Genomic DNA, 23880 nt, shown 5'->3' with positions numbered 1-23880 from the left:
CTGAAAGTCTCCTAGGTTGAGAAACGTCTTGAATTCTTTGTTGGGGAAGCAATTGTGTGACATAATGAATGTTAAATAGGTATTCTGTCACTGTTGTGACAAAAATCACACCCTTGGAACCTCTTAGGCAATATATATATATATATATATATATATATATTTTTTTTTTTTTTTTGAGGTAGGGTCTCCAGACTCACTGTGTAGCCAAAGGTGGCTTTTGAACTTCAGATTGTCTCACCTTGCCTGTCCTGCAGAGTGACCCAACTGTACCCAACTATATCTTTTTATATGTTGATGAAGTGACTTGTATCTGGGGTCCCTAGGAAATTTCAGGGTGGCTTCCGTTGTTGGTCTGAGTTGCCAATCTTTAAGCAGAAGCAGAAAGGGACTAGGGATTGAGTTTATCACCATTGGCCAATGACTTAGTCAATCTTGATTGCACACCTTCAAAAAATGTCTAAAGTTACAGATTTGGGATGCTTCCAGAGTGGGGAACACAGTTATGTGCTGACTATATGGTATACCCCAAGTCCATGTATAAAGACACACATGTTCAGGACTTCTCCATCTTCACTAGGATTTCCATCTGCATAATTTATAATAAATTAGCTGGATAAAGGAAATGGCATTCTGAGTTGGGAGAATAATTATGGCAAATTCTCAAACTGAGGTGGGGATTATGTGAACCCCTGGTTTACAGACTGTGAGTCAGAGACTGGGCGTCTGAAATGGTAGAAATTGGGGGACTCAGCCATTAATTTATGGAATATGATGCTGACTCTAGAAAGATAGTGTGAAAGTGGAATTACTGAATGCTCACTCCATTTAGAGCTAGAGATGAGGTTGTTTTCCTGCCCATTTGGTGTTGGGAAGGTTGTGAGTACACAGAAGAACTTTCTTTTAGGAAAGGAAAAGGAAAAGTTGTAAAGCAAAGGCTTTTGGAGTGGGTGATGAGTGCTTGAAAGTAACATTTGGAGGTAGCAGAAGATTTAGGTACTCACATGAGCCACACAAGAAGAGAAGTAACCGTAGATGAGACTCATTAGGAAGGGACCAGAGAAGTTAAAAGTGGTTGCTTCTCAGTGATGGACAGAATGCTGCCAAGAAATGCACACTTTTCAAAGGCACTAGGCTCGGTGTGATCTTGCCTGAGACACGGTGTTATAAAGTAATGTGGACCAGTGTCCCCGGTTAGTCACTTTCAATAGGGTTGCTGACGTGGCTTCCACTGCAGATTTAGTTGTTCTTAGGAATGAGACCACGTACTGTGCTACATCACCAAATTCTGAATTAAAGTTTGGACAGATTTGAGCCAGTCTTTGAGCAGAGGCGCAGCAGGACAGTTTTCAACAGACACCCATATCTTCAAGACTCATCATAGGTTTGCATAGCCTCTGAGCACTTCCCTGTGCCTGGCACTATACTGGATGCCAGAGCCAGCAACTGATCTGTACCAGGAATCTTAAAAGTTCTTATTAATAAGATCAAACCTGAGGCCAGGTATTGGGGTGAATGCTGGAAGATCAGAGACACAGAACAAGCCACAGCCACCTCACCTCAATTCCTTAGCTGACCTATTTCCTCAGACTGGAAGCCTCTGAGTCCTCATCCACAATGGATCTCAGCTGAACTACGCTGCTCCAAAGCCTGAATGCTTAACCAGCCAAATGCTGCTAGCTTCTGGTCTTCACGCCTTATATATCTTTTTCTTTCTGCCGTCACTCCCTGGGATTAAAGGCGCGTGTCTCCACGTTGGCTGTATCCTTGAACATACAGAGATTCGCCTATCTCTGCCTCCCAAGAGCTAGGATTAAAGGCGTGCACCACCACCACCGCTCAGCTTCTGCTATGGCGTGCTCTGATCCATTTTCTAGCCACCATTTTTGGCTCTGTATCTAGGGGCTGTCTGTTCTCTGATCCCAGATAAATTTATTAGGGTGCACAATATTTTGGGGAACACAATACCACCACATATACAGTCTGTGCCGGCTCAGCAGACTGAGCTGAGAAATGGGGGAAATTTACCTGTTATCGATGAGGTGTTGCATACAGGAACACAGAGGTGAGGGTGGGATTCACTGCAGATAAGATGTGGAGGTCTCACTGAAAAAGAGAGAGAGGGTGGAATGCCATCTCTTTATTGTACTATGAGTGATTTGATGCGATTTGAGCACCACAAATATTTAATAACCATCTATGATTGCATAATTAGGGAACACCAATATCATCCTTCCAGGTACTTTTGTGACTTCGTTTTCAAATATTCGTATTTCAAATATCTGGCCAATATTTTCTTTTCTTTTCCAGATAGGTTCTGGCTGTCCTGAAATTCTATGCAGAGCAGACCAGCCTGGCCTCAAACTACACAGATCCACCTGCCTCTGCCTCCCAAGCACTGGTGTTGGGATTAAGGGCTCTAGATAAACACAATTTACCTTGTGTTGATATCCCCTCTTGGTTTTATCTGGTTGAATCACATCTATTTTCTTTTGCGATTTTTCTTTGCCTGATGTGCCTATCTTTAAGGTAAGAGACTCAACTATAGATTTACCCCTGGAACAGTCTTTTTCTTTCCCGCACATTCCTAAAAGTAATGCCTTGTTTTGAGTCTTTACTTATTCAGGCCCTATGGTGGGTAGTGGGTGTAAAACCAAGTCGGGTATTCGGGTATTCGAACTCAGTTGTTCTAAAAATGCTCCCTGTTCTTCCCCAGCCTTTCTCCCTGCTCCGCACCGGTGGGCGGGTGGGGGTGGGGTTCCGCAGCTAGGTCAAGGTGGTTAGCTGGGAGGTGGGAGGCTGGAGCTAGCCTACCTCTGAAGATCAAAGAACGTGTTAAGCCCAGACTCCCGGAGGAAGCCGACTGACTCTGACTCGAAAATGCCGCCTCCTGCTCCGACAGTTTCCACAGGCAGAGCCAGAATTGGAAAGACAGGCTGCTGAGCTGAGAAAAGATGCTCTGCTGGCCAGCTGTGCTCAGCTCCAGCTTGCGTGTCCCTCTGTACCGCAGTGACCTAGAACCTTCCCTGGACTGAGTCTCGACTTGGGGTGTGTCCGCAGCGGGACGCGCAGCAGCTGTCCTAAGACCGCAGCGGGAAAGGGATGAGAAGACAGTGCGGGACTCTCAGGCTGGGAACACAAGTCTCCTTCCGGTTCGTCTTCCCTGAAGTCCTCTTCCAGACTGTAAAACTGGAATAGTCTTTCCCTTCCCCTTCTCCTCCCTCCCTCCTCCCCGCTGCGCTCACCCCCTGCTCGACTTCACCCCTGGCGTCAGCCACTTCCCCACTTCCTGAAGCACTGTGCCCTGAATCCTAACAAGCCCGACTTTTCCCACCCGAGTGAGACAGATATCTGCAGATCTGGAATTAAGCGGAGGGAATCTCTTGCAAGAGGTGTAAGTCTGCAGTGTCCAGAGTTCTTTCTTCCGTAGGGGTCTAAGGAATCCAGCCTCTAATCTACCCAGGTTTTAAATGAATTCATCGACTAATAACTGGAATTTATCTTCTAGGGCGCGAGATGAGCACCCACACTGTCGGGCCACATCCCTAGGACAGAACAGATCTCATGTTTTCTAAGGATGAGCGACTTGATTTCTAGCCCTGCAGTTAGATGCCTGTTACTCTAGATTGAACAGAAAACTGAATTAAGTTAGAACCCAGAACTGGAAGCCTCTTCCCTCTCTCTCTCTCTCTCTCTCTCTCTCTCTCTCTCTCTCTCTCTCTCTCTCTCTCTCACACACACACACACACACACACACACACACTTTTCCTCTGCTTTGATGCCTTTTTGTTTCCCTAATTATACACCTCAAATCTCACGTCTAAGTGTCCCCAGACCACCAGCAGAAGCTAGTGAGTGACACCAATTCTAGGACCTTCTGCCCCATATCTCCAGAATCAGTCTCTCTAGAGGATGAGGACTCACGGAAGCAGAGAAGGCTTCAATGTCACCTGGGTAGTGTTCACTAAGGATTAAATATGTATAACCAGTGAATGCCGGAGCTCTGTTTATTCTTACTTTTTGGAGTAGGTCTTCGATTTGATTATGGGCACATCTGCTAAAAGTATATTGAATCACTTATAAAAATTGTAAGTCTTACAAGCATTGGCAGAAAGAAGGAGAAAGGGAGAGAGGAAAGGAGGGAAGGAGGGAGGGAGGGAGGGAGGGAGGGAGGGAGGGAAGGAGGGAGAGAGTCATTCGCTGCCACATTATGAATCTGTGTCTGAGAATTTTGGAAGCACTTCATTTTCCTTCCAGGTGGCTATAGTGATTTGATTATTTGACCGGTACTTCTGAAAGTGCTTTCTCTAAGACACTTTTTCATAGCTTAAAGGTCACATGATGCTCCTTGTCCCTCACCCTCAGCTCTTCTGGCTTGGAGCAAAGGTGTCCACTACTCCTGCTTGGCCACCGCATATTAAGTTGTGGATGGCACAGGGAGCTAGGCTGGGTACCAGGCAGCCAAGGAACTGTACACTCTGGGGGAAGTGTGAGAGCAAGAGGATGGGGAAGACGAACATGGTGAGTGTGGGCACCATCTGGTGTCGAAGGGAATAGTGACACAGAGATGTTTAGGCTGTGAATGGATGAAAGATAGAGATATAGATAGATACCTAGACAGACAGGCAGATAGATAGATAGATAGATAGATAGATGACAGACAGACAGGCAGATAGATAGACGACAGACAGACAGGCAGATAGATAGATAGATAGATAGATAGATGACAGACAGACAGGTAGATAGATAGATAGATAGATAGATGACAGACAGACAGGTAGATAGATAGATAGATAGATAGATGACAGACAGACAAGTAGATAGATAGATAGATAGATGACAGACAGGTAGATAGATAGATAGATGACAGACAGACAGGTAGATAGATAGATAGATAGATGACAGACAGACAGGTAGATAGATAGATAGATAGATGACAGAGAGGTAGATAGATAGATAGATAAAGCACACAAGCACACTCACTCTCAGGGAGTATTTGAAGCCCAAACCCAGTTATTCGCTCTCAGAATTTACACTCATCCCATCCAGTCTCTAACTCTGAGGACACAGCTACATCTCCAGACCCAGAGCTCAGCTGAACCCCTTGATAGGAAAGTTTGTCCCTATCACTAGATGTTAGCATCATCTTGAGCTCTGTCTTTGCTCACCGAAAGTTCCTGGATTTTGGATTTTGTGGGAGTCATCTTGGTAGACAGGTTTAGACAAATTCAGAGAACACTAGAGAGAGATGTAACAGTATGGGGGTCACTGCTTTGAAGAAACACATTTCGGTCTGTGCAATCAAAAGACCATCGCCAATGCATTAAAAACACACCATCTGAGCTTCTGGCCTCAAACACTTTCAGTTTGGATGTAGCATAGATAGCCACCTGCTGACTCATACAAGTACTGAGTATTTATTTGTTGGGTCGTGTCTTTCACAGAGAGGCCACACATATCATAATCTCATTGAGTTGCATTAAAAGCTTAATTAAATTAATTAAAAGTTGTATTAAAAGGCACTGTCTGAGGAGAATACAAATCCAGTTACTACTAAAGTTATCGTTTTTTACTTGCAAGGAAGAGAAAAACAGGATCTGGTCCTTTGAGGAACCAGGACTTTGGTTTCTCATAACCTTTCTCCTCAAGTCAAGGTTTCGGATTATAAGTAGGAGGAACAACGGCTTTAAAAAAGCAAGCAAACAAACAAACAAACAAACAACAAACGTTTGTAAGAGTAGAGAAAGGGAAAGAAGCTAGGGTTCTGCAGGGTCGCCAGCGCAAAGCGCTCAGAATTGTCAAGAATTTACTTGGTTTGTAAAAAAACGTAACTAGAAACTTAGGAACGCTTGCTGGGCTAACCGCGCACACATAAGCGAGTCGTGGTGGTGACACCAAGCTTCCTTCCCTCAGAATCTCTGGACCAGTCCTTGGCGAGGACTGCGTTTTGGAGTAAGAGCAGGTGGAACCTCCAAGAGTTTGAACTGAGCTCTTGAAAGTCAAGTTGGGAGGGGTGTCAGAGGAGTCGCCTGACTGACACCTTGAAATACCCTCCAAGGCAAGTGTGCAAACGACACGGACGAGAAGTCACTAGACGCACTAGCTTTGCATTGGTGGCGCGGTGGCTTCCCAGGAGGGACAGGACAAGGTGGTGGGTAGATGTTTCCAGGACGGCTCCGCCGCGTGTGGCTTTTGGGGTTGACTGGAGGTGTAAGCGCAGGAGAGGAAGTTATTCTAAGGCCAGGTACCAAACCCAGTTAGAAATGGTGGGGGGCAGAGGAGGGGCGTTGAAAAGAAAGAGCAAGCGAAGCGGAAGTTTCAAGGCCTTTGCGAGGGATAACAGTATAAATAACCGAGGGCGTCTTGTAAACACTGCGGTCATAACCCCGAACATTAAACAGCCGCGGTGGCATCTGGCGCATCGCCCCGGCGGCGGGCTGCGCTGGGGCAGAGGCAGCAGGGTCCCAGGCTCCTCGGCCTCGCCTCTGTGTTTATCTCAACCTAATCTTTCCCCAATGAGCTGTTCCTCAGCCGGGAAGATGTTTAAGTTAAGATCCGGCCGGCCGGAAGTCTTGGCCTGAGCCGAATGCAAGGGGTAACCGCACCCGAAAAGCAGGCTTGCACGCTTAGTGTTGCAATTAATTATCAGTAGGAAACAGGCAAAATATCTTCTGCATTTGGAATTCACACGTAGCTCCAATTCCTTTTTCACTGGTTTGCAAGCAGGTATTTTTTTTTTTTTTTTTAAAATCACAGCCTCACACGGAAAGTTATAAAACTTTCGTAGGGTTTATTTTCCCCGCTCTTCTGAACAGTAAAAAAGTGGAGAATTGGATTTTCTTTTTCTTCGTTGTACTCGGGTCTATGTGACTGGATGACTTTGTAACCCTGCTTATTCACTATTTACAGTTATGTTGTTTAATGAGAAGAACTCTTAAAAATTTTCGGCGGGAAACATGACTTCTCTTTTCCTAGTGGGAATTAGAGTTAATCTTTAATTAGAAGTTTGGATTAAATAACTACTTTTAAAAATCATTAAACATTCACATACTTTCCACTGTTCTTCGTAGATTTTTAAAATAAATCACACCAAATGCCTAGGCTTTTTAGCAATATAAAGAAAGATTTATTTCCGAAAGTAGCAAAAACCTGTTTGAAAAAAATATATATTTCTTTGAGTGACTTACTTTATAAAATGTGACTGTCAAAGTCAGCTATTCTATGATCTACATTTTACAACATATTGTACAAAAGATACACATTGATAGGCTCTTATTATCTATTTATATATATAAAATATATATATATATAATTACATATTGCACTTGGACCAGCCAGGCTCGCAGTCATCCATGGCAGAAGTTAATAAAGTTAAATAGATGGGAATCTGTAAGTACAGTTGGTCTCCTTTGGTTTGGAAACGAATCTCCTCGTCGCGGTTAAGTGTTCTCGCGGGGCAGGATGGGGAGAGGAGCTTTGCAAGGCTTGCAGCGGAGACGGGGAGGGGAGGGCAGGGGTCGTCGCCCTCGCTGGCCCACTGCCCCCGGAGCGCACGGTTCCCAGACTCGCACCTCCAAGGTCAGGACGCGGTGGTTCCACACAGGCGGCTCGCGGTCACCACTTCCTTCAAGTCACTCTCGGGCTTGCCGGCCACCATAAAGGGCCACGTCTGCAACAGAGAAGAGGGCGGAGGGGGTAAGTACCCTTGGACAGGGGGAGGGGTCAGCCGGAGCCCCAGTTACAGGAGGGGCGCCTGCGTGAGGGCTAGGTAAGCATGGAGGGCAGGGATCTGCAGTGTCTTAGTACCTGGCAGGATAAAGCAACCCCCTCCAGGTGGTGGTGATGGTAGTGGTAATGGGCTTTTAGAACTACTGCTAAAGAGGTCCCATCCTGGGTGCCAAGTGGAACCCTCAGCCACAACCTCAAGGCAGATACTCTAGGGGTCTTAGCAGGGATGGGGAGGATTACTACCCTACCTACCAGCTGCTGCTGAGGTTCTACTGAGGCATGGTCCAGCATCCTCGCCTTTATAGACTCCCATTCCTCCCCCCAGTGCAGTGCTACCTATGACCACAACTTGAAGCAAGTCAGTATCCCTGAAGGAGTGTGTGTTGTTAATAAAAGACAGAGTGGCATTTTATTAAAGACCCCTCTGCTCCCGAGAAAGCAAAGCTCGCCTCTTTCCTTTCTTCTTCTTTTTCTCTGGGCTGTTATACAATGAAAAGTATTTAACTTATATTTTTTTCTTTTAATACTTAAAGATGAAAGTAGCAGCAATTAAAAATGTTCTGATTGATAATCTCATTCTAGTTTTAGATTGTATAAAGGCTACTACTCATCACACTAAAAAAAAAAAATAAACTTTTAGTTGGAGGGAAAATATTTTTCCTGGCAAAATGGGTTTTAGCATCCCCTCCCCCAGTTCCTGAGGGCAGCTGAGGGAGACAGCTCAAGCCTCTCTGTAAGTGCTGGCCTGAGGGATATCTCATCCTTATCATATGTAAACAAAAGTCCTAGTACGGTGGCATTTTCTTTAGAGTCTGCACATTTTAAAATAAAATCAAACGAAAGAGGAAGTTTTTTAAAAAATCCCAAACAGTAAAACGGCTCTAAGAAAATTGGTTCAGTAATGAGCATTTGCTTTTTAAAAGTTAGGCTTGGTGGACACGAGTTATTAAGGTAAAATCAAGTCGCTCTTCATTGTAACTGATCAGACCTATGACTGCAACACCATTCAGTACAGGAAGACCTGAGCGGATTTACTGATTATGTGGACAGTGGCTGGAATTTCTGGGATTTAAAAATGGTAATCGACTTAGTCAAGCACGGAATATTTAAGTAGCTGAGGGATTTGCATGGACAGTTATGGAGGTACAGGAACATAAATATGTCTGCATTTAATAGTCTTAAATATACCCGGGGATAGGACAGAGTTGGATGTTTACAAGAGTCAGAAGGGAACTTAAGTCTTGCTCCTAGCTAAAAGAGGCATAGTCAGATGTCTTCTGGGCGCCCAGCATCTTGTCAGTTTCATGACAGCGGAAATGGCGCTGGCACCCTTCGCGGGGATGCCTGGTCTTTGCCAGCTGAATACCCTCGGAAATCCCTTAATGGGGTGCCACGTCAAACCATTGCACAAATCACTCGCAGCAGCACTGAGCGCAGAGAGCCAGGGCGCTGCATGGAGCCCGCACGGAGGTTCCCCAGAAGTGGTAGGCCGGTGGTGGCCAAGGTGTCAGGGGATCGCCCCGGGTCCCCAGGCCCGGCCAGCGGAGAGGGGGAACTCACCAGGTTGACTGGGTGAATGTAACCGTTCTCATACTTGTCGTTGGCCAGGATCTGCCTCAAGTGCGCGATGTAGCTGGACGCCAACCTGAGCGTGTCCAGCTTGGAGAGCTTGGTGTCCGGGGGCACCCAGGGCAGGGTGGTCTTGAGCCTGGAGAAGGCCTTGCTCAGCACCCGCATGCGGGCCCGCTCGCGCGCGTTGGCAGCGTTGCGCTGGACCTGCTTCCCCTCCTGGCTGACCCCGCTCAATGGGCTCTTCTTGGTGGGCGCCTTCCTCCTCTTGCCCAGGCCGCCGCGACCCTTCTGTGGAGATCCGTTCTCGCAGTTGGAGCCCTCCTCCGTGCTCTCGTTGGAAGTCACAAACTCCTTGTTGGAGTCCACTTTCAGGGAGTCACATTCCAGCATCTCCACTTCTTGAAGGTCTTCTACATCGCTGAGGGAGCCAGTGGACATGTTTAGAGGGGGGCTGGTAGGAGTGAGGGAGAGAGACACTGGAACTAAGAGGGTCTTTAAAGGGTATGGAGCTGCCACTTCGTGTGTGTTGGGGGTTCGAATGGGAATCTGGCAGCTTGGTCTCACAGCTTCCCCTTCGCAGAGTTGTGGAAGCGACCACAGGGGATCCCGAGACAGGGAGGGAAACCAGGGCGCTATTTCCCCACCCCCGGAGTCCTGGCCTTAATGGAGAGTGAGAGAGCGCCGAGGAATTTGGTGAACACTAGGAATTTATCTGGGGAATAGAGAGGCGGATCCATGCAGCCCAGGGGAGGGGCCTGCTAGGCCCTGCCGACTTCCTAGACCCCTTTCAGAAGCACTGGAGACTTTCAGGCACAGACCCGGGATTCCAGCGATCACTACATGCATGTACCAGTTTCCTTCCTCCATGCTGGCCCAAGCCATGAGGGTAGCAGCCCTACTCAGAGCCCCTGCCTCTGCTCACTTCCTAGGACCTCCTTTCTTCCAAGGGAATCTCAAGTGATTGTTACCGAGAACTTTAGAGAAATGGCCAGGTCCTTTGCTCTTCCTGGGCCTTCCCCCTAAAACATCTTATAGGCATCCCTCCTCCCCAAAAAATACCAATTCAAATCCAGCTGCCCTTGACTAATACCCCATACGACCACAGGGCTTTATGAAGATTGCATTCCCACATACCGGATGATATCACAGTTCTAAGTCCTATCAGTCACAAGAGACTTACTCAATAAGTCCTGTCCACCGAACCAAATTTTTGAAAAACAAATGCCGGTCACTGAGCCGATTTTTTTTTTTCCAGATGTATTTTACTGTTCAAATTTTACCTGAGGTAAATTGGGAAAGGAAGTGTGTCACAGAGTCTTTGTGGTGCTGGAGAGAAATTATAGAAAGGAAGGAAGAAAGAAAGAGAAACTAAGAAAAAAATCCATTAATGCACTGTCAATTTGAAGGTACCAGGGAACTGCTAGTGCATAGGGACACACTTGATCATTAACTGCACACACACACACACACACACTTGCACACACACACACACACACACACTTGACTGGGGATGGGTAGGGAATGAGAGGGGTCATATGGATTTTGTGGAGCATATTTTGCTAGCTGAGAATCTTTTCCCAATGAGATGAAAACTTTTCGTGTAAATTCTTGCCAGAAATTCATTCCATGGGGTGTTAAAGAGTCAGCCAGTCTGGGACATCTCTTTGCCTGACACCTTTTGTAAAAACTGCAGATTTCCTGCTCCTCTGGTTGCCTTTCTCTTCTCCCATCTTGGCTACCAGGGTGCCGTGTGGAAAGCTGACCTAAGGAATCACCAATAGAGACCATGGCTTTGGGGAAGTTTCCACCTTTAACTCCATCTGGGACCATCTTTCTCAGGGAATGAGATAATCTTCTGGGGTAGTGGGTAAGAAGAAAAGTAAAGGAAAACAGAGTCCAAGGACCGAACAAAAGAGATGTCACGAGACCAGGGAGATGAGATTTCATTTTCTTTGTCAGATTTTCTTGTCTGACAATTAGACACTGATAATAGGAACAGGAGCAGGACCCAAGAGTAGCTCTCAGCCTCTGGCTCAGAGTCCAAGCCCCTGGTTCCACTCAGATCTGTGTCTTTAATCCAGGCTCAGCTGGGAATTCACTAACCTCTAAAGCTTTGTTTTGTTAGCAGAGATTTGTTTGCTTTCCCCCTATGCTGTAAACTAAACAGATTGTCAGCAAATCAGTCTTTATTAATGAATTAGTGATCCCCCCCCCCCATAATATCTTTCCTGAGGATCCAAAATTTGTTAATCACCAGGGTAGAGATTTATGAGCTCTTATTTTCTGTTGTTTGTGCAGGTGGAGATTTAAATGACCATATCCACTCCCAAGATTTATTGCGAGAGTGATTGATGTTATAAACCAGGAAAGGACTCTTCCCACAGCAGGGATGACAGAAATATCAAGTTGAAGTTGCCTTTGTCTTCATGCACAAATGAGCCAGTACTGAAACACAGGCAGCTTAAGAGAACACCCAGCAAGCTTGCTAGGAGGCTCCCTGCTGATTTCCAAGCTAACCTTCTTTGATTTGCTCAGTACCCCCATTGCTCAGGTTCAGTAAGACCTGAAAGCTGTTTAAGAATAAGGGGCTATTTGAGAATGTGTGTGTGTGTGTGTGTGTGTGTGTGTGTGTGTGTGTGTGTATGTGTGTGGAGCAACTGAGACATCTGCAAAATAACCACAAGTCCTTATTTGCATTACAGAACAGAATGAGGTGATAATTAAGAATATTGACTATGGCGGCCTTATTACCAGATTGCTAAACTGTGGAAATTCAAATTTTCATTCTTGGGGCCCCGCCCACTTTGTCCTTTCCTTTTCTTTTTGGGGAACAGTGTCAACCACAGAAACACATTCCTCTGAAGACTGCTGCCTCCCCCCTCCCCATGTTGGAAACTTAAAAATAGCAGTTTTTAGAAGAGAGCACAGCTAGTCATTATATCATAACCTAGTTTTTATGACTGCAATTAATTTTTCTTTATAGCAATGTAAGCAATGATTAAGTCTCCTGCCCATTTATCTCTTGGTGATATATTCAGGCTGGGAAGGGCCGGCAGATTGATAATGAGGTTTGAAAAATTCCTGAATTTTTGCAAGAAATGGCCACCAGTTTGGGGACAAGATGTGAAAAAGGTGCCATTTAGGTACCTTGATGCCAAATTCTGAAGAAAGGAAATTAATAATATGCTTTTTTTTTTTCTCTTGGATTTTGTTTCTATCTCTGCTAATAAACATTAAGGGACAAATGGGTGGAGAAAAGTGACTGATTGTTGGATTCCACTGAACAAATCGGTTAGGCTGTAACTTAAGCTCTGCCAAATCCCCCCACCCCCAAATATAAACTATATTCTGTGAGAAGAAAAGCACTTTTGGGAAGCTAATTAACCCTTACAACAAGGGGAGGGTTGCTTTGAATGTGGCCATTTCACAGCGGTAAACAGAAGACTCCCGCTTTAAGCACAGGAGATAGACCCCTCCTTACTTTATCTTTAAATCACAGCTCATGTCTCAGAGGCATCTGGCCAATTGATCGTACACTTCTAACAATTTGTTTTTGCTAGAAAGGCTGTCTTCGAAAGATTTTAGGGCTAAGGAAAATTTATCTCCAAAAGTTGTAAAATGAAGATGAGGCATGGAATGTGTCCTTGAACTTCAATGCTGCTTTATCAGCTGATGCGTTTTCTGGAAGTTCATATTTGATTCCGTTGCTTCCCTTTTTTATGGGAAGGGAAACATCACAGGCTTCTTTTGAACTGAATGCTATGCCATAACTTTATGTTCTGGGGATTGGGGGAAATCTTCCTTTAAACTGAAATTTTTATTCTTTTCTTCTACTCCAAGCACAGGGATAGAAGGCATCCTGGATAGCAAATCACCAAAACGGTGCTAACCACCCCATCTTCTACATTATCAATGAATTACATGCAGATCAGTTGCCAAAACACTAAGATTTATGACTGACAAATGACAATTATAATCACTAAAGAAAGATTCTTTGTGGTTCTTTGGATCTGAGAGTTATCTTGCACCTCACATTTCATATTCTATGTAGGGGTCTTCCTGCCACTCACCTGGGTATCTATGCAGCTCAGGCTAGCCTGGAACACCCTATGTCGCCCAAGCTATGTCTTCTGCTTTCTGTTTCCACCTCTGGAATACTGGGGTCACAGGCCTGTGATTCCACTCTGAGCTCCTAATGTAGTTTTGAAGGCAGCTGAGCCCATGCAGTTGAAGGTCTAGGTTTATTCTAAGGAGCAAACAATCTGAATGGAAATGAGGCATAGAGAGGCAAACAGTTTGCAAAGCCAGATAATATCCTGTTTTCTCATACTAAAGAGCAAAAACGATGGAAAGACTTCCAAGCCGCTTTTCACACGGGGACTTTTGTTTGCATTCTTTTCGTTTTTAAGAATCATCCCTCTTCTTTTTGGTCATTACTAAAGAAAAACGTACTGTATGAAATTAAAATATTTATTAAAACATATTCCAGAGGCTCTTCCAGGTGACAGTGAAGTTGTAGAAAAGTGGGTTGTGATGACTTGTGGTTCTGTGTCTTTTTTGTTTGTTTGTTCTTAGAGACAGGGTTTCTCTGTGTAGCTTTGGATCAGGCTGGCCCAGTACTCACAGAGATCCATCCACCTGGTTCTGCCTCCCGAGTGCTGAGATTAAAGGTATGTGCCACCACCGCCTGGCAACTGTCCTGTATATTATCACCAAGTTTGAAAGTGAAATCCTCTTGTTTTCCTGAGAATGAATCTCATGAGTCATACAGGAGATATCTCTAAATTGTATATTAAATGCAGTTTATTTATGTTTTGCTGTATATATTTTATATACACTTGTATATACCTTGTTTATTAAATACAGTTGCTTGATGGACATGAGTAAGAACAGGTTAACCCATGGAGGGGGTCTTCTTGTCAGGTTAGGAGAAGGTGGGCTGATGCAGAAGCTTATGATGAGGTTGGACCCTGGGACAGGCTGGAAAGTTCTGAGATAGTGAATCCTGACCTCACGAGCATGAAATTTTTCCAGGTACTATCACATTTTAAACAGAGACACATAGTAATGTATTGTCTGAACTGGACTGGCCAAGGGCCAAAGAAGCCTCATATGGTCAAAACTTCTATTCCCACGAGATTTCGGTGACAGTAATGCCATTGAGCCTGTCACCTGATTTACCTTGTAATGCCCCTTCCACAAAGCCATGGGAACTTTGGATGTTTTGTTCCTTTCTGAATAATCGTATGAGGAAGTTTGTACTGTTATGCCCTGTTTCCTACCTAGAATATTTTCATTTAACACTGAATTATATAAAATGAGATAGACACAGACTTCCCTGGTGTATGAATCTTAGAAACCTGTTTTAAAAGGTTTAGTAACACGTATGCCAAAAAGACTTTGTTAAAATAAAATTTCTTTTCTACCAAGGAGGCTGGATGAGCAATCCAAGGGCTATTATTCATTCAGGAAACTATACCTACACCCACTTGCTTTTCATGTCTGCTCTCTTCTAGACTCCAGTGGAAGCCACCAAAATAATTTGTATAAATGATTGCAATAGTCTTTTTGTTTGTTTGTTTTGTCTAAGATAAGACCTTATGTAGCCCTGGCTAGCATTGAACTTCCTATGTAGCTAGGTCCTTCTGCCTGCATCTAAGTGCAGAGATGACTGGTTCCCACCCCTCACCTCCATGCTTGGTGTTTGCTGTGCTAGGGAACTGACTCAGAGCTCTAGCATTCTAGATGAGCACTAGATCAGCTGACTCACAGTTCTAACCTTATAGTAGTCAATCTTTCTCCTTTTTGAATGATTTTATTTTATGCTATTATGAGGGCTTTGCTTGCATGTAGTAGGCTTGTGGGACAGACCACTAGCGTCTGGTGTCTGCAGAGGTGTTCAGTCCCCTGGAACTGGGTAAAGATGGTTGTGAGTCACCATGTAGGCGCTAGATATTGGACCCAGGTTTTCTGCAAGGATAGTGCTCTGGTCCCTGTAATCGTCTCTGCAAGTGTCTTTTCATCTCTGTTCTTGTCCTCTTCAAATGATTTCCAGCAGAGAGATCCAAGTCACTTCACTGATTAAAATCTCTCCATGCTGCCTATTGGGTCTGACATGAAATCCAAGTTCTGTGTGTGTGCGCGTGTGCGTGTGCGTGTGCGTGTGTTTGGTGTGACTTTTTACTTTTCTTACCACACTCCAAACCACACTGGCCACGTTCATGTCCCTCACTGTACCAGTGTCTACTTTATGACCTTTGTTCCCAAGTCCTTCCTGTATGGAAGCTTTTGCCTGGCTCTCTGTATGACTGAGTTCTTATTTTAGGACAAAACTCAAGTGCCATCTCATGTGAGAGAACTCCCCTGAGTGCAAATTAGGAACATTTTTATTCCATCATCCAATCTAAGATTATAAGCACAAGCCACCAAACCAGTTTCTTCATTCATATTTGTGTGTGTGTGTGTGTGTGTGTGTGTGTGTGTGTGTGTGCTCACCTTCATTCCATGGTTTTTATATGGAGGTAAGAGGTGTTCAGGCTTGCACAATAAAGACCTTTACCCACATGGAGATCTCACTGGCCCACTCATCATCCTATTTTGCTTATTAATAATAAAGGATAGGAGCTAACATCTATTAAGTTGCTACCACACACTAGGCACTGTTGTAGCACTTTCTGGGTTCACTCATCTGCTTCTCATCACAACCTTCTAGCTGTGAACCTCATAGATGAGAACAATGGGGCACAGAGAAAAGAAACATGTAGTTCACTGAGTTCGTCCTCCAGGCATCTGTTCCTGGGCCATAGCCTGGATCAATGATGTAAGTTCTCGTATTTCTCTTGCTACTGTGGGTAGACAGGGCTCTGCTCTGTACTTCTTTCCTGGGGCCTGTCCCAGTAATGTGGGGCTAGAGTCATTTGAAAGGATCCAGTAGCTAAGGCTGAATGTCAAAGCAAGTTCTTCATTTACTCTTGCAGGCTTTAGCTAGAAGGACACAATAACCAGGCTCTAGCTTGCTTGTCCAGCCACTCAGCCTGTCTCCAGGGCAGTGCCAAGGGCTGAGCATCTTGTCAGATAGCTTACTTTAGTCAGTTTTTCAAAAGACCCGAGTAGACGTCAGTGGCTTCTTAGACTTGGATGCCACACATTGCTTCTGACTTACTCTATTGGGTGAAACTGAGCCAAGGATTCAGCCTATAGGGCAGCAGGAACACCAGGAGGTCAAATTCAGTATGTAGGCATGGGCAACCTTCAAGGCAGTTATTACAGTGGCCAAATACCAGAGCTTAGATTTTAACAGCCAATGGGACTGCTGAGCCATTACTTTAACCTAGTAATGTCCTATGAATTTTTAAAAATTTTCCTTTGTTGTTCTATCTCCACTTTCTCCTCTCCTTGTTACCCAACTATATTAAACATTTCATGAGTGTAGATATGATGTTTCTTAACTTATTTGAGTTCTCAGTACCTAAAGCAGGACATCGGACACTACATGCCAAATAAGGAGTTATTAGATGGAAGAAAGAGCTAACAGGTGAGTGGTTTAGCCCATTGCCTGTTTTATTTCTCTATTCCATCACACTTTGGGAAGTGTCACACATGTGTGAAGTTATCTTAGTCCCATCAGTCCCCAGGCATTTCCAAAGAAATAGTGTAAAGAAGACAGATTTCTTACAGAAATGAGATCTGGAAGTAACACAAATCAGCTCTGTTCCTATTCATTAGCTTCTTTGGTTGCAAGTTAAAAAAAAATATTGTCTCAAAGAATGCACTTTGCTTTTAAGGGACAACATAGGGTCAGGGGACCTATTTGGCAAAAAGAAGAGAAGCCAATGAAAAGGTCTCAACTAGTGTATGCATAGAATAAAATATACATTTAACTCATATAAAGACTTGAATATTTGAGTTGAACAAGAGAGGAAATTACTGCATGAATAAGTTAGCTTCATTGACAGATATACAGACCACTAGTTCTCTGTGAGTTTATAATTAGTCCACATCAAGTTCTAGGGCATCAGCTCTTATCTGGAGCTCAGAACCAGTTGAAAGATCCTTCATAACTTACCTCTGGCTACATGGCTGAGAACACACTATGTGCAAGCCATCCAAAATGCTGTTATCACACTACCTCACCTACCTTCAGTAGACACAGCTGTATAAAATTATTATTTTTGAGGTTATATCAATACAAATGTGTGAGTCACTGAATCAGCTTAATAAGAGCCATTGGCATTAACTACATCTTTCCATATTATCTTAATATCAATGTGCTTATGGATCAGGTGTACTACAAGGCAAGAGTAGGTGGAACTTTTTTTGAAAAAGCTTTTCTAGCATACTTTCAAAGTTTGAAAGAAGTTTACTGGTAAGATCAGACTGAGTAGCTTACAAAATCAAGATTTTGTTTTCTCATAATTCTGGAGTCTGGAAGTCCAAGATGAGAGTAGAGCATGGTTGGTTGTGGTCAGGGCCCTCTTCCTGACTTCCAGATGACCACTTGTTCAACGTGTCCTCTTAATGTTCTTTCCCCTGAATGTATACGTTGAGAGACAGACAGATGCAGGAAGACCTCTTAGAAGACCTCCAGGCCAATGAGAAGGAGACATCATTATGACCACATTGTAACTTAATTCCTCCCTAAAGTCCGTCTCCAAATATAGTCAGAATAGGAATCAAGGCTTCAGCAAATTACTATTAAGAATTTAGTCCATAGAATTTATCATCAGAAATTATAACTCCCCAAATGGTTTTTATTGTTTCTAATTTACAACCAATTGAATGTCAAAACAAGATTATGATCTTTCTGTAGCTTTTATACCATTGACAACCCAACTGTAGCAGCAACAGACCTCAGGTCTTGGATGCCTTGGCTTTCTTTTTATGAGGGATCTTTGTGATGAAGACCTGTCCATCCAGACTCATGGTCTATGATGAGGAAGGCCCCCTGGATTCTAAATCCTGAAATTTGCAAGGAGAGAGGAGGAACATTCTCTAGTCAAGAGCTTAAATCAATTTCAAAGAACCATTAGTGGAAGAATTTAGGAATTCTTTATCAGTGCATTTTGAGAGCACCACACAGACCTTACACAGAAATAGGCATGGGTTAGATCAATTTAGTCATAAAATATGTCACTTGTTGAGGGCTTGCTCAACCCCTTGATTGATGGCTAGGGGATGTTCATCTGGTCACTCTGACATATGTAAGATAAAGTCAGTATTATTTTAAGCTAAAATGTTGTACAGATACTCAACTTCTTCTCTTCACATTAACAAGTAAGCTCATTTTTCTTTTAGCCTAATTGAAAAGATGACCATGGCAAAACGATTTGCATCAGAAGAGTCTAATGCTTCTCAAATGCATTTGAGCAGAAAGTTAAACTAAATGCTGGGTGGATAAGGTGAACCTTATAAGGCACCATCTTCTAAAACATTGAAGTCATTAGTAGAATCATGATCTTAGCTCTTTTTACATTTATCTCTTAAATTAGTCTGTCTCAGTATAAGACTTCTAAACTGAGTGACAAGGGACAGTGTCCAGGTTCTGCATACATACTTATCTAGCTGTATGGACTTGAACCTGGGCAAATCCTTTAACAGGATCTATAAATCTTCCTCCCCAATGTAATGACTACAGGATGAGTCCTGTAGTGTTAATTATGGTTAGTGCCTAACATGTAGTCAGCAGTTATGATATTGGTGATTGTGATGGTTGCTGTTGCTATGATCATCATCTGAAAGACTGTTCATCTTCTGTGTATTTCCACTTTGGGCTAGTGGTAAGATTATTCAGAATCAAAGAATTTCAGCCCGAGAAACAAATTAAATATCTCAGAGAGGCTCAGAATACAGCTTATTTGATAGAGTACTTTGGGCAGCATGCACAAAACCCTGGGCTGGCTTACCAGAATCTTGTAAAACTGGACATTGAGGCAATGCTTACATTGGGGAGGTAGAGGCAGAACGATCAGAAGTTTAAGATACATAGTGAATACAAGGCAAGCCTGGGTTATATGCACTCTTATTAAAAAAACAAACACACAAACAAACAAAACAAACCACATACACTTCCTAAGCAGTAGAGTGTCCCAGAAACTTCCCATAAATTATGCAGGTTAGCAGAATTTAAATTTTAAAAAAAGTACCAGGTGGTGGTGGTACACACCTTTAATCCCAGTATTTGGAAGGCAGGGGCAGGCAGATCTCTGTGTTTGAGGCCAGCCAGGTCTACAAAGCAAGTTATAGGACAGCCAGGGCTACACAGAGAAATCCTGTCTTGAAAACAAACAAACGAACAAAAATGTACTGTAAATTCTTTCCTTGCAGAAAATCACTCTGAGTCTTGATTAGACAGACATGTGTTTGGTTTTTATGTCTCCCCTTTGGGTCTTTTCATTTTGCATCATTTCTTCTAACCATGCACATAGGGGTGAAGCTATACTCTTTTGAAGTTAGAGAAACTTTAACAGGCAACATGAATATGGTATGTTCAGTTCAGATATGTTCTTATTGACATGCAAAAGTAACTCACATTGCAGAAGACACTGGTTTTAGATACTGAAAGTACTAACTTCCATACCACGTGGAGCTCCCTAAAAGAAGAATGTTATTTCTGAGCTTCTGCAAGGGCTTTTTTGTCTTTAACCTATAAAAATAAGTTCAGCAATAAAACATTTGTTATCTTTTCCTAGAATACTCATATTTTTGTTGTTTGCAAGATAGCTTTTACTGTGTAGCCTTGGCTGTCCTGGGACTCTCTCTGTAGACCAGGATGGCCTTGAACTCACAGAGATCCATCTGCCTCTGCCTCCCAAGTGCTGGAATTAAAGGTGTGTACCGCCACCACTTGACACGGTGTCAATTTTTTAAAAGCAGTATTTTAAATAAAATATAAGAAAGACGTAGTGTGTGGATATTGGCCAGATGGCATACATTTGGTCATATTCAAATTTTCTCTATAGGGAGAATGTTGAGAGCAGTCATGGCTTTGTTTGTGAGTAATTGTTCCTGCAAATGTGAGATATATCAATACACTTCACTTACATTGATTCTGTACAGCCAAAGCCATCAAGTGAACTCTCCCCAGGCTAATCTTTGCCAATTTTCTTCAAGAATATACAGATGGCCGACAGAACTAGTATTGGGGAAACAGCTTAAAGTGTTTATGCTTCTTCTTTGTTCCCTAAAGCTCACTCTAAGTTTTCAAAGGGTGTTGTGATATCTTATATTTATTTTCTGATAATATAGCATTAAGACTGGGTTCTATTGACATAAAAATGATCTCTTTCATCTGAAATTATATCCCCCGAAGAGTGGGATTGATTTGTTCAAATCATCCTTAATCCTCTGCTTTGATGATTCGTGCAATGGCCTACTTCAATGATCACTTCTATCTTTGTCAATGAAACTTGATGGAGAGTTGCAGACTTGTGGGGAAAATTGCCAATGACTCTGAGAGAAGGAAGGAGGAGGGAGTTTCAGGAGAGTCCGTTCTGATGAGGGTGGAGGTAACTCCAGAGTGCAAGGAGCTATTGACCTGTCTGCTGATTTCCTGAAAACTCTGCCTGAGAGCCAGGAAGGAAAAGAAAGTGTGAGGTGTTTCCTGGAATTCTCCTTCGTCCTCACATAAGATCCTTTGGAATCTGCTACCATTTTAGCATATCTGCTCCCATGAGGCCTGGTGGTCTGGTGGTCTGGTGGCCTGGTGCTGTCTATCCAGTGTGGGAGCCCTGAGGAAATAACTCCATCTTATTCACTCAGTTGCCATCATCACGAGCAGATCTTCTCAGGTTGCTGTATTTTTCCCGCTCTGACTTGACTTTAAAGCCAGCCCACAGTTTATGTAAGTGTCAAAACTTAGTAGATATTTTTTTTTTTCAAAAGTGGTGTCACAAGTTTTCACTCCCAGTACTTGGGTATCAGAGTCAGGTGAAGCTCTGTGAGTTCAAGGTCACCCTGGTCTATATAGCAGGTCCCATGGCTGAAGCTATGTAGTGAAACTGTCCCCCGCCTAAAAAGCCTGTGGTGGGTATTAATAAAAGTGAAAAATAGGGTTGGGGATTTAGCTCAGCGGTAGAGGGCTTGCCTAGCAAGTGCAAGGCCCTGGGTTCGGTCCTCAGGTTCAGTCCTCAGCTCTGGTAAAAAAAAAAAAAAAAAAAAAAAGGTGAAAAATAAACAAACCAGACTTAGCATTTCAGATATGTCAGCTTTTCATTTATTTTCTCCCAACATAGGGTTTCCCTCTGTAGCCCTGGGTGTCCTGAAACTTGCTTTATAGACCAGACTATACTCGAACTCACAAAGATCCGCCTGCCTCTGCTTCCTGAGTGCTGGGATGAAAGGCATGCACCTTCTGACTATAGCTGTTCATTTTTTTTTCCAACAGTTTAATTTGTACATTGTTATTTACAAATGTGTGTTAACAATAAAAATCCAACCTACAATTTAATTCTGTTGAATCTACACCATTGTGCAACCACGGTTACTGCAGTCCGACCTTAATTCATGCCCACCATTTGCATTTCCTTCTCTCTCCTGTTTCTAGTGCGAGGCCACCAGATGCAGGCTGTGTCCATATAACACTCGATGGATGGCGTATGCTATATAAGCTAGAAAGCAGGCAGTCATAAAGTATGTGACTTTCCCTCTTCCAATTCACATGTGTTTGAGGTTCACTGATATTTTGGCATATATTAATGCTTTATTCCTCTTCATTGCTGACTGATATTGCAATTTTTAATGAGCTGCTTGGCACAGTGTGGGAGCCCAGAGCCACGTAAAAGCCAACATTTTTTTTTACATTTATTTATTTATTTATTTATTTATTTATTTTGTGTGTGTGTGTGTGTGTGTGTGTGTGTGTGTGCGCGCGCGCGCGCATGTGCATGCGCATTTGGAGGTCAGAGGGCAACTTGTGAAAGTTGATTCTTTTTTTCCATAATGTAGATCCTGGGATTAAACTCAGGTTTTATTTTTCATAACTTAAATTTTTAATTTTTTATATTTTTGAGAATTTCATATAAGGGTACTGTTTCTACATAATTTCTAACCCATTCTTCTCCCCACTTCAACTTCTTCCCTGTTCTTCTCTTAAATTTATGACCTCTTCTTCTTCAATTATTATTGTTATTATACATACAAACCACACACACACACACACACACACACACACACACACACACACACACACTAACAAGTTCTTCCTCCCCTGAAAAAATCCAAAACCTATTGGGTCTACTGAGCATTATTTGGTGCACATGTGTTTAAGGCTGACTGACTTACTTGAAATTGGATAACCTAACAGGGACCTCATCCTGGAGAAAACAGTCTCCCTTTCTCTGTAGCCATTGCTTGCTTGCAGCTCTTCCATTAGGGATGGCATCTTGTGAAACTTCTTCCACCCGTGCTGGCATGTCAACTGATGCCATCACCATGCAGGTCTTGTTTAGGTAACCCCATTGTTGGGATTTCACGGTGCAGCGCTCAGCTCTCATCAAATAAACTTCTTTCTGCAACAGAAGGAGGTAACTACAGAGATCCACGACAGGTTCAAGTGCAGAGATCAGCAGCCGTGCAGTGCCCAACCATAGCTGATACATCTCCAATGCAACCACTATACCTAAGGCTCAGGGAAAGTCACTGAAGAGAGAGCAGAAGGACTGTAAGGAGCCAGAGGACCAGGAGACCTGCTGGGTGACACACTGAACCATAACCCCAGCCCAAGATCAGCATTTTTGTCTTTAATCTTAGAAACTCTAAGATGTTTAAGTGTTTTAAAGAGATCAAGATAAGTACAGTCCTTGGAGTCCCAGAGCAGTGTGTGATGACTCCTTCCTTATGGACTCTATTTAAGTTCCTTAGGTAGACAGTGCTGCAGTTTGTTCTGGGGAGGCTCAGTGGCACCCAACCTTTCTTTCCATCATCAGTTCCTGAGAAAGAAACAATATCATTAACACAATCTTGTTTGTTTTTTAAAGATTAAAAAAAAAATTAAATTACATGTATGTATGTGTGTCTGTGTGGGGCTATGTGCGTGTGAGTGCAGTTGTACTCAGGGGCCAGAAAGGGATGTCAGACCCCTGGAGCTGGAGTTCACATGTGGTTGGTTGTGAGCTGCTGACAGTGGGTGCTGGGGACAAACGTGGGCTCTCTGTAAGAGCAGCATGCATTCTTAACTGATAAGTTTCATGTAGACATTGAGATATATTTTGTTTTCACTTAAATCTCCAGTATGGTAGTTACTATTTTTGTTTTTGTGATAAAATGACCTATCCAAAGCAACTGAAGGAAGAAGAAGTTTATTTTAGCTAGAATTTTGGGAGATAAGTTTGACAAAGTGGGGGCAGTTATGTGACATGAATGTGAGGCAGATTAGCCTGTGAAATGTCTCACCTACAGTTAGGCTGAGTTTTCCTACTTCAATTATCCCAGTCAAGGCACTTTCTCATGATATGCCGAGATATTTGTCACCTATGAATCTAGATTCTGCAAACTTAGCCATCAGTATGAGCCACACATGTATGAAGAGCTACGAACTGAATAATATAAGATAGGTAAACAACAGCTTAATATTATGCAGCAGAGAAA

General features: G+C 43.3%; 1 protein-coding gene across 1 annotated transcript; it reads right to left on the bottom strand.

The window, feature by feature from the left end:
• Nucleotides 1-7107: 7107 nt before the first annotated feature.
• Tcf21 (transcription factor 21) lies at nucleotides 7108-9980 on the bottom strand. The gene is made up of 2 exons (XM_036168540.1): nucleotides 9286-9980; nucleotides 7108-7666 (listed from the first exon to the last, which is right to left on the bottom strand). The coding sequence occupies exons 1-2, from the start codon at nucleotides 9733-9735 to the stop codon at nucleotides 7577-7579; spliced, it is 540 nt and encodes a 179-aa protein (XP_036024433.1). The 5' UTR covers nucleotides 9736-9980; the 3' UTR covers nucleotides 7108-7576.
• Nucleotides 9981-23880: the final 13900 nt, after the last annotated feature.

The sequence above is a fragment of the Onychomys torridus genome, chromosome 19 (genome assembly GCF_903995425.1).
Source record: "Onychomys torridus chromosome 19, mOncTor1.1, whole genome shotgun sequence".
Lineage (NCBI taxonomy): Eukaryota > Metazoa > Chordata > Mammalia > Rodentia > Cricetidae > Onychomys > Onychomys torridus.
Note: the sequence above shows the minus strand (reverse complement) of the source record. Positions and strands in the feature narration are given on the sequence as shown.

Coding starts and splice junctions, on each gene's coding strand:
- Tcf21 (XM_036168540.1), bottom strand. CDS start 9,735: ATGTCCACTGGCTCCCTCAGCGATGTAGAAGACCTTCAAGAAGTGGAG. Junction 7,667..9,285: donor ACATTCACCCAGTCAACCTG/GTGAGTTCCCCC, acceptor TCTCTGTTGCAG/ACGTGGCCCTTTATGGTGGC.